This window comes from Arachis ipaensis, chromosome B05 (genome assembly GCF_000816755.2).
Source record: "Arachis ipaensis cultivar K30076 chromosome B05, Araip1.1, whole genome shotgun sequence".
NCBI classification, from domain to species: Eukaryota; Viridiplantae; Streptophyta; class Magnoliopsida; order Fabales; family Fabaceae; genus Arachis; species Arachis ipaensis.
The window spans coordinates 132,033,372-132,044,269 of NC_029789.2; the positions used below are offsets into that span (position 1 = coordinate 132,033,372).

The 10,898-nt window shown below is 33.1% G+C and overlaps 1 protein-coding gene and 1 pseudogene across 1 annotated transcript; both read right to left on the reverse strand.

Annotated features, from left to right (window-relative positions):
- On the reverse strand, window positions 1,708-3,094 carry LOC107641152 (pentatricopeptide repeat-containing protein At1g62930, chloroplastic-like). Its single transcript, XM_016344659.1, has one exon. The coding sequence runs from the start codon at window positions 3,092-3,094 to the stop codon at window positions 1,937-1,939; it is 1,158 nt and encodes a 385-aa protein (XP_016200145.1). The 3' UTR covers window positions 1,708-1,936.
- LOC107644216 lies at window positions 6,055-9,509 on the reverse strand (annotated as a pseudogene).

Consider the following 10,898-nt stretch of genomic DNA (forward strand, 5'->3'; position numbering starts at 1 on the left):
TACACCAATATTTAAATTTTTAAAAATTTAAAAATATATTTAAGTCCTTGATATTTTCAAAATTTAAACACATTAATTTTTCTGTTCACTTGAATCTATCAAATTCAACGAAAAAATTAAACGTGGCTTCTGTTGTATTGACATTGCCGATATACGGATACACACATGGGAGAGTTTTTAAAATGAAATAAATTAGATTCAGGAATTGATATGTCCAGATTATGAGAAAGTCAAAACTTAAATATATTCTCAAATTTTTGGAGACTTAAATATCTCCAGACTAAAAAGTCAAGAATCTATTTATCTTTTTTTCTTACATTTATAAATAAAGCTAGTGTATTGTAATTTTTTTCATAATATTACAAAAAAATCCTCTACTTTTAACTGATATCCTTAAGCCTTAAAGCACCATTTAATTAAATCTACCATTTAAATATCTCAAATTGAAGCTTATCTTTTAAAAACATGTTTTGGTAGGCTCAACAAGTACCAAACTACCAATTATCCCTATTTTTCTTTACCATATGTGCCATTATTATTCTGACAAATTATTTGCTTTTATACCTAAATAACAGAAATCTTGCCTTAATTTGCTCGAGGCATTACACTTGGAATTAGGCATTTCAAAATGTACATAATGCTCACAGTTTGAGCAGGCCTAGCAATCTTGTGCACCAAGAAAATTATCTAATAGGAGAATTAATTCTTTGTCCATAAGCACATTAGTGCTGAATTCAAGCAAGTGATCTATCTCCTATTTTTTATATATTAAAACAACGTCATCTCTTTTGAAAATCTGTTGTCAGTGATTACCTATTTTACCTGTCTAATTAGGTTTCTCTCAAGCAAATTGCTTCAAGAGATAGTGCTCGTTCTGAAGAAGAAGAAGAAGTATTTTAGGCCTGTAGATACTTGTCTATACCCATGTTAATGATGCATTTATTATAGCATGATGAATATAGATAAAGAGCTTTCAAAATCTTCTTGGTGCATACTTCCATGACTTTTGACGTCTACAATTATATTGGCCACATAAAATTCATTTGTAACAGTTGATTCTCTCATTTTTGTATGCTTCCACATTTCCTGCAGCTGAAATTTTATGAACTTCTCTAGGAATAGACAATGCTTAAATTGTAATGAAGATAAGCCAAAGGACGTTGATCTGCCTACTAATCAAATGAGTAAAGGAGATTGGATATGTCCGGAGTAAGTCCTCCAGCTGTTTTACTTGCTTACTAGCTTTTCGATTTATTTCTGAGTTCTCAATGCCATCATTCTAGCTATTTATTTTATATATATTTTCTCGTGATAACAAAAGAAAGAATATCATTAATGTATTGAGAGAACATTACAAATGGGTGGAGGAAAAGAGTTTCTCCAAACCAATGCAAATACAAACAAGATCACAAGCTTCAATGAACTGCAACTTCCAATCTCTCAACATGTTTGAGAGCGAAAGTCGTTTGAAAAGATCATATGTTTTACACCGTATAGATGCTAAATGCCCATTTCTAAAGCAAAAACTTTTCCGGTGAATCTGTCTTTAAGCGTACGAAGATTGTGTTCAATTAGTTATAGTTTGTAGCATGATAATAGTTAAGATATATGATCTCATAGGATAACAGTAAAGAACTATTAATTACTATAAAGAGATCTTAGACACTAAACCTGTAAGCTACAACTAGGAATATCCTCTATAGAATCAATAGAGCATAGTGGAATTAAAAAGGATGATAGCAATTACAAAAATTAAAAGTTCAAAATTAATTGAATAAAAATGAGATAATCAAGACATCAGTGGTATTGATGTTGTGGCATTGCCAAAGTTCTCTGACCCAACAGATACAGAATTTACAGAACTATGATACATATTCTGCAACAATAGAGAGGTGATTTCAATTTGAGTTGATGTATCTTACCTTCATGGCTTCATTCATCCATTCAATAAGCCTCTAGCAATCATTTCCCGAAGAAGTTTTTCTGCCATGTCATTCTCACCTTTTTCAAACAAAGCACGAATAACGATTTCAAAAGTCACAGCATTTGGTAAGCAACCATTGTCTTCCATTTTTGACATCAGGGCCAATGCTTCTTCAAATAAGCCCTCTTTGCAGAGCCCATTGATCATAATAGTATATGTCCTCACATTTGGACGATAGCTTTTAATGGAAAGAGATTGAAAAATCTCTTTTGCATCTGTAAGTCTTCCACCTTTGCATAGGCCATCAATAAGTACATTATATGTACGTATATTGGGATCAATGCCACTCTTTTTCATTTGATTAAATAACATAAGTGCCTTGTCAACTTGTTTGATATTGAACATCCCATCCAACAAGGAATTGTAAGTGATTATATTAGCAGGTTGACCTTTATTATACATCTCAACAAGAAGCTTTGAAGCACAAGAGATTCTCCTTGATTTTCCCAAGCCATCAATTAGAGTACTGTAAGTTACTGTGTTAGGAACCAAGTTCTTGCGACGCATCTCTTCAAAGAGATTCAAGGCGTCATCCATCAATTTAATTTTGCACAAGCCATTAATAATAATATTGTAACTTTGGATATCAGGAGCCATTCCTATCTGGGCCATTGTGTCAAATATATATTTTGCCTTGTTTAATTCGTTAACCAAGCAATACCCATCCATTAAACAATTATAAGTAACCACAGTTGGTTCCACAGCATCTTTTGTCATCACAGCTAATACACTCTTAGCATCTTTGATATTTCCCTCCTTACATAGTCCATCAATCAAAGTATTATAGGTACGAACATTTGGAGAAATGTTTTTCAGCATCATATGATTTAGTAAATCAATGGCTTCCTTAAGTTGGCCCGCAAGGCACAATCCATAAATTAGAGTGGTGTACGTGATAACATCGGGAGAGACTCCCTTAGCAAGCATTTCAAAGTATAAATGAAAAGCATCGCTTACAAACGTAACCTTGCACAAGCTATCAATAATTGCGTTGTACATGACGACATCAGGAGCAATCCCATACTGTGGGATCTTTCTCAACAGTTGAATAGCAGCAGATGTGTGTCCGGTCTTACAGAGTCCATTAATCAAGATCTTGACATTGAACATGAACGGGAAGGAAAGCGAAAAGGGAAAACATAGGGCACAAGAAAAGAGGGGATATGAAGAGAGAAGCTGAACCTGGAGAATGATGCTGCACGCAACATGTTTGTGTAAAATCCGTTCAAACGAGAAGAAGGAGTTGGAAGAGAAAAGAGCGAATTGAATGATGGAAACAATCACTGTCATGGAAACAAAGGTTAGTTGAGACTTGATAGCTGACACTTGACACCAAAGCAAAGAACCATGATAATGAAATTGGAGTTGATTTCTATTATTTTTCTAACAGCATAGCTGATTTTCTAAAAGTTAGATAATTGTATAAAAATATTTAAAAATCATATTATATTTTCAAATTAAGGAATTTAATTAAATTCTTGAGTAAACACAAGAAAAAAGAGTAAAATAAAAAAAGTTTTTCAAAAGAGACACTAAACTAAAAAAAATATTCTTATAGATATATAAATTGATGAATATGGTTCATATGTATATTGAAATAAATTTGTACAATTACAAGAGATATGGTAGAAGATTATTAAAATTTATTAATTTTGACTATCAATTAGCTATTAATATTTAAAAATATAGAATAAAGTATATTGTTGAATTATTAAATTAAAAGAAGGGATAATGATTGTTTTGGTCTTTAATGTTGAGGGTCAGAATCGAAACCGTCCCCAACTTAATTTTTTATTTAGAATCATCCTTAACGTTTTTTTTTTTCATATTTAAATCGTTTTTTTAACTTTTTTTAGACAAAAATGCCCTTTACTACCATCAACACCTTTACTTCCACCACCACCACCACCTTTACCTCCACCACCAAGAAAAACAACATCAATAAAATCAACACAAATTCAACAAATCAGAAATTCAACTCAACGACCAAATCAACACACAACAACAATAAAATCAGAAAACAACAAATTAAAATAAGAAGAAGAAGTAGAAGCTCAAGCAGAGGAGGCAGAAGAAGAAGCAGAACCATCGGCGCTTCCCCGACGGCAGCTTGTGGGCGAATCAGCAGTGACGGCTCAGCGGCGTGGTCTCCCGATATCGATGCGACGGCGGCGGCGAACCCTAGCAGCGCCGGCGCATTTCCTTTCCCTCTTCTCTTCTCCCCCGTCGCAGCCCCTCTCCTTTCTTCTTTCTTTCAGCGACGGCAACGGCAGCTCCAAGCTTCGCCAGCGCCGTCCCCTTCCCCTTCCCCTTCTCCCTCTTCCTTTTACCTTTCTTCTTTCCCTCCCCTCCCCCTTCGCGTTTCCTTTTTATTAAAAAGGACAATTTTAATACGAAAAAAAAGTCAAGGAAGATACTAAATAAAAAATTATGTTAGGAATGGTTTCGATTCCGATCCTCAACGTTAGGAACCAAAACAATACTTATCCCTTAAAAGAAATAGACTAAAGAGATTGATTAATGACTAAGTAATGACAAAAATAATAAATTCTGATGACATTTAATTTTTTTAATTTCAAAACTATCCTCTTTTTAATATATGGTTCATTAGTTCATATGTGAGCACTATTGTTGTGAATTGTGACAACAATTAATTTTTAATTTAATTTTAATAAAATAAAAAAAATTATATAATCGTCGACGACTTTTTATATAATAATAATTCTAGACTATGTAAAGAAACTCCATTAAAATATTTTGGTCATTTTCGCATGTAAACATTTTTAAGAAACCTGCAAAATTTAGAAAAAATATATAGGAACATAGAGCATAAACCATTCTAATTTCTAAGTTTTTGCAAATATATAAATATTAATAAAAAATCCAAACATCTAATTGTATGTTTTTTATAAGACAAAAACTTATATGTAGTTGTTTTTACATAAAATTAATAATCAAATATGTAAAATTATGTAATAGTTTTCAGTTGCTATTAAAGAACTGGATGTGAATTTTTACTTTGTTTTTTACATAATGTAAAAAATAATTCTTACTTACGTGATTTGGAAGTAATAATATAATATTATTACATTCCTTCCCCCAATATCCCCTATATACTCTGAAACGGCCAAGGGTGGAGGAATTATACACAAAAGCAGCATGTCTATTCAAGCAAGCATCATGATGTAAACGTAATAAAAGCTCATACTGAAATAAAACTGTCAACAATAGGGGTGTCAAAAATCCCCAGGAAACGGGGATCCCCGCGGGGACCACCCCGAATGGGGCCCCGTTTGTGGGGAATTTTTCCCGTGGGGATGGGGATGGGGAGCAAAATTCTCCCGAGACAGGCGCGGGGACCCGAGCGGGGATCCCCGCCCCATCCCCGATAATTCCCCGAATGTTTGAAATTTCTTAAATAACCTTACTTTATTTCTAACATAGGTAGATTTTTTAGTAATTTTACCAATTAAAAAAACCCTAACCCTATTATTCAGTCTTCTCTACTCACTGTGTTGTATAATTTTGATTTTCTCTCCTTTTATGTATCTAAAGCAATTAGACATATAGTGTTTATAATTTTGAAATAGTTAGGGTTTGATTTTGAAATAGTTGCTTGATTTTCTCTCCTTCTATGTATCTAAAGCAATTATGATTTCTCTTGCTGAGTATGCTGACCATCAAAGAATACTTAATGTTAAAGACTATATCTTATCGCTTTTTTTTAGAATGGAAGTTGTATTTTAAGATTTTATTTTATGGATTATAATTTGTTATGTTGTATTTCTGGACTTATAATCTTGAATAAGATATGTTTGTGTGTTTATAATAGTATTTTGTAGTTTGTTTTTTATTTTTTTGATATTTTTTACTATAATTTTCATATGAATGTTAAATATAAGGGGATGGGGAATGGGGTCCCGCGGGAAATATGGAGAACGCGGGGAATGGAGATGGGGACAATTATCCCCCCATGGCGGGGATCGGGGCGGGGATGGGGATTAATTCTGGGGGCGGGGACGGGGAGCAGGGAGGCATCCCCCGCCCCCGCCCCGCCCCATTGACATCCCTAGTCAACAAACACCAATAAATTTATAAGTGCACAAGATAATTACAACTCATTTCTACAATTCAAAACTAGCCATGTCCCAGTTTCTTTCACAACAACAACAACAACAACACAAGAAGAGAAAAGAAAAGAAAACTTCATTTTCAGAGAATGAAGGAAAATTGCTCTTACAATCAGGTGCGCTTCGCATTTCTCGTCTCTGCCTTTGCTTCACTGGAACAACAACCACCACCATGCTCATGATGATGATGGTGGTGGTGGTGGTGGTGATGACCCCCACTGTGATGATGCTGATGCGTCTGCTTCCCCTTGAGTTGCTTCTTCATGTCATAAGCATTCTCCGCATCTACATAATACTTCGCCTCCATATCATGAATCTTATAACCCAATGTCTTCGTGTACAAATTAAATGCAGCACGATTGCTCTTTCTAACATGCAGGGAGACGTACTCAGCACCAAACACCTATGTCACATTTGGTAAACATAATTAGTCATTCAGATACTAAGCCCCTTTGTAAAGCTAACTAGTGATTACAGAATCTAACATCTAATAAACTTGTAATTGAACATGAATAACTTGCTAACTGAAGCTGCAAAGAAAGGGAGGAAAAAAGTGAAAAAACATTTTATTAAACCAAAATTTACAAATCAAAGATTATTTTTATCTTTGACAGTATTCACAAAGATGGTATGAAGTATGAACAATCAACTATGCATTGTTGTAAATAGGAAGGCATCTTGAAGGTTCAACCTTTGGTCTTCACCCTAAAGACCAACTTGCTTACCACCATGCTTAACCCTTACTGCTTATATGCATACCCTTACAACATCTCTAATTTCATGGTAACCAAACTTGTAACAAAAGAAACCAAATCCTAACAAACATTTTTAACTTGCAATTGAAAGCCACAACTGGCTCACCAAAAACCAAACAGATTGAAAGATAAGCTAAGGAGATAACTCCACTTGTGAAATTTCCAATAGCAACAAGATTAAACCCTTAAAACATTTTTCTTTTCATGCACAATCATGCTATTGCAAAAACTAACTCTTATAAGAAACTTAGAAACCTGTAATTCAATCCCAAAAATTTGTTAACAGAAACAACTATGTTGGGCAGCAAAATCATTAATGAGATACCAAAGTGACATTCATTTTCGTTTTCAACGATGATTAATTACAAAGCTTCTTTTATGATTTTGCAAAGGAATCGCCACAAATCCCTACATAATGAATCAAAGTAACAATTTGTAATTAAAATGGGGACATAGATTGCAGTAGAGATACAAAATGTTTCTTCTCTTCTACAGAAACCATGGTGTTCCAGCAACTTCAGAACAGAAACTACAGTAACACTATTCAGTAGCAAAGTGATTAATCGGATAACAAAATGACATTATTTTTGTTTTCAACATTAACTAATTACAAATCTTTTTATTTTACAATTTTGCAAAGGAATAGCCACAAAAAGACTGAAATCAACGTAACCATTTTGTAATTTAAATGGGGACACAGATAGAAGTACAGACATAAATCGTCTCATAAAGAAACCATCAGTATCTCAATTCCAGCAAGTTCAGAGCAGAAATAACATACCAAAGTGTCAGTCATTTTTGTTTCTCAACATTAATTAGTGCATGTTTGGGTTCCCCCAATTTGCAGCACCCATAATCAATTATGGTGGACCAAAATTTGTACATCGTATGACATTAGATTTCCAGTTAACTAAAATTTTGTAATTGAATATAGGTCAAAATCAATTATATCATATGTGAAAATTTATCACTTCTCCAGTTAAAATGTTTGTTGATTTTAATTGTCAATTATAAAAATTTACCAAACATATATGACTTTACTTCAAAAGAAATTTTCACATAATCAATGCTAGCTGAAATCAATCCTACAAAAGAATACAAACTTATTTTTTGTGATTTTGCAAGGGAATCACGACAAAATTGCAAACAAAATGAAATCAAAGTGAAAATGTTCTAAATAACACGGGGCACAGAGTCATAAGTAATTCAAAACAACCAACTTGACTGTTCCATGGCGTTCTGAGCAGCTTTCATGAGCTTGGTGCAGGGCCAAGCTTGAGGTGGGTATGGAGGACGGCGAGGGAGGTGATGTGGCCATGGCACTCAGAAGTCTCCTCCTCCAACTTGGCAAGGACGTAGCCAACAATGCGGCCATTGTAATCCTTGGCAATGTAGAGGAGCTGGGGCCAGGAGAGGATGTGGTAGAGGTAGTATTTCATCTGGTAGTTCTCTGGCAGGAGAAGAGCTTAAGCCTGCATAGCCAGCAGGTCATCCACCGTTACCTTCCTTATGCACACCATCGACCCTGTTGATATGCCTCAACCAAGGATTAGGAACTTTGCATTCAAGTTTCCAAACCCGGCTTATTCACCTAATTGACAAGTAAACCATCAAAACTTACTCCGAAATATTCTTAACAGGAAAAAATATTCAATGGCCATTAGTTGTTTATTGGATAATATATCATATATAAGTAGTCTTATAAAGAAGATGTAAATTACATGTATGTGTAGCTAGATTTTTGACAAGTACTAGGACCAAACTTAAGTAATGTGAGATTTTCTTAAAATAAACGTCAAACTTTTTAATTCTATAATAAGCACAGATGAAGGATTGGATATTCATCTAATAAGAACAGTATCAATTCATTTTATTATTGTCTTTGATAAATAAAATGACAAGCTTAACTTAAAGGAATAAATCATAAACACACAAAAATCCATCAAAGGTTCAGAGTGTAAAAACATATTTCCACAATACCAATAGAATCCGCTTCTGTATGTTACATAATCATCATAGCAATTCTAAATAACAAAGATCCCTCACAGCTAAAATACCACAACTCCTCTTGTGACCATCTTCAAAACTGTGTTGCATACCATAAGATTCCATGACTTCAAACCCCAGAACCCACTCTCCATTATCTTAAATCGATTTAGCACATAAATAACATTAAGAGAAACATCTATCAATTCATTTGATATATCTATCGGTAACAAATTAATTATATATTACCCAAATGTTTCCATAAAATGTATGCAATTTTTATCAAAAAATAAAAAATTAAAAAATGTAGAAAATGTTGACTCGTTCATCAAGATTCTTCATCAAGCTATTGAAACCTACAAGCTTCAATTAAGATGATACCAAAACAATAGCATACATCATAATGCACTTCAACAGAACACACCTAAACATGGAGCACAATTCGAGTATTTAACAACCACATCTTAGCAACACACCACAAATATCATGATTCATGTATAAGTATGACATGAACCAAAACCTAGAAATTAAGTGACTAACACAGGAAAATTACAAAATTAAAAAGCAGAACGAGACCAGAAGGTGTGTGGAAACAGACAGAGATACGAGGAGGGATATGATTGGATGACTGAGCAGGTGCGAGAGACAGAGAACTTACCGTCGAGTGAGAGGGTGATGGAGAGAACAGAGAAGGCACACCGTGACTCTACTCGAGTCGAGCCGAGCCGAGCCGAGAGTTTGGGTTGGGGTTGGCTTAATGTGAGAGTGAACCAAACTACCAAAGTTAGGTGGGTCGTGGGACGGTGGGAGTATACTCCTATTTGGTAATGGGCTAATATTCAGTTGGGTTGATGTACGAAAAGGATAAGTTTAGGCTTAGTTTGGTATAGTTTTTATTTTTTAAAAATAATTTATAAAAATTAATTTTTAAAAGATAGTTTTTTAAAAGTTATAGTATTTATGTTTGGTAAATCAAATTAAAAATAGCTTTTAATAAATATAAGAAACATCAATTATGTTTGGTAAAATAGTTTTTAAAATTTAAAAATATTATAATAAATATAAATGTAAACATTAAATTTAAAAATTAGTTAACATATGAGGTTATATTAGACTTTTAAATTTTAAAAAGTACAAGCCAACTTTAAAAAGCTCTATTTTAAGTGCTTTAAAAAGTACCTCGATCTTTTAAAAACAAGCACAAACACATGATCTTTTTTTATTTATCAAACACAAAATGAGGAACTTGAGCTTTTAAAAAACACAAGCACCTCTCCAAAAAGCTTTACCAAACTAAGTCGTAATATATATAAAGCTCAACAGATAGTAAATAATATTATAAAATTATTTTTAAATTATATTTAATTATAAATTTAATGTATTTTTTATAATTTTATAAATTTATTTAAATTATATTATTTTATTAATTTTATTTTTTGTAGAATAGAAATATAAAAAGAGAAAGAATGAGAGAGAAAAGAGAGAGAATGATAGAGGAAAAGGAGAGAGGGAGTTTATTAAATTTGGAGAAAAGATTTTATTATAATTATAATGAAAGAATACTTTGTCACACATTTTAGTTTATCAAATTAGTAATATATAATAAAACGAAAAGAGTACGCAAAGATAATAGAATTGTGAAAGAAAAAGATGAAGAAATTTTATTGATTGTTAATTGATTGAATTGTAAACTATAAAGGTAAAACTAAGTATATATAGAGTATTGGCCTATGAAAGATAAAAGTAGATAAAGATAAGATAAAGATAAAGATAAAGATAACTATAAGATAAGATAAAGATTAAAATTATAATTGAATTTGTGTATTCTGTTGGGTTGAATTTGTGGACCGTGAGACATCTTTATTGTTGTCATGGATTAAGGTGGAAGAGTGGTTTAATACGCCCCCGCAAGCTGGAGGATGAAAGATGTCAAGAACACTAAACTTATTCAGATTAAGATGAAAGGGTTGAGGAGATAAAGGCTTGGTGAAGATGTCAGCTAGTTGCCCAAAAGAGGAAATTGGGAGAAGTTTCATCACTCCA

What these genes read in the sequence shown, in the direction of transcription:
- LOC107641152 (XM_016344659.1), bottom strand. Translation starts at nt 3,094, where the DNA reads ATGTTCAATGTCAAGATCTTGATTAATGGACTCTGTAAGACCGGACAC.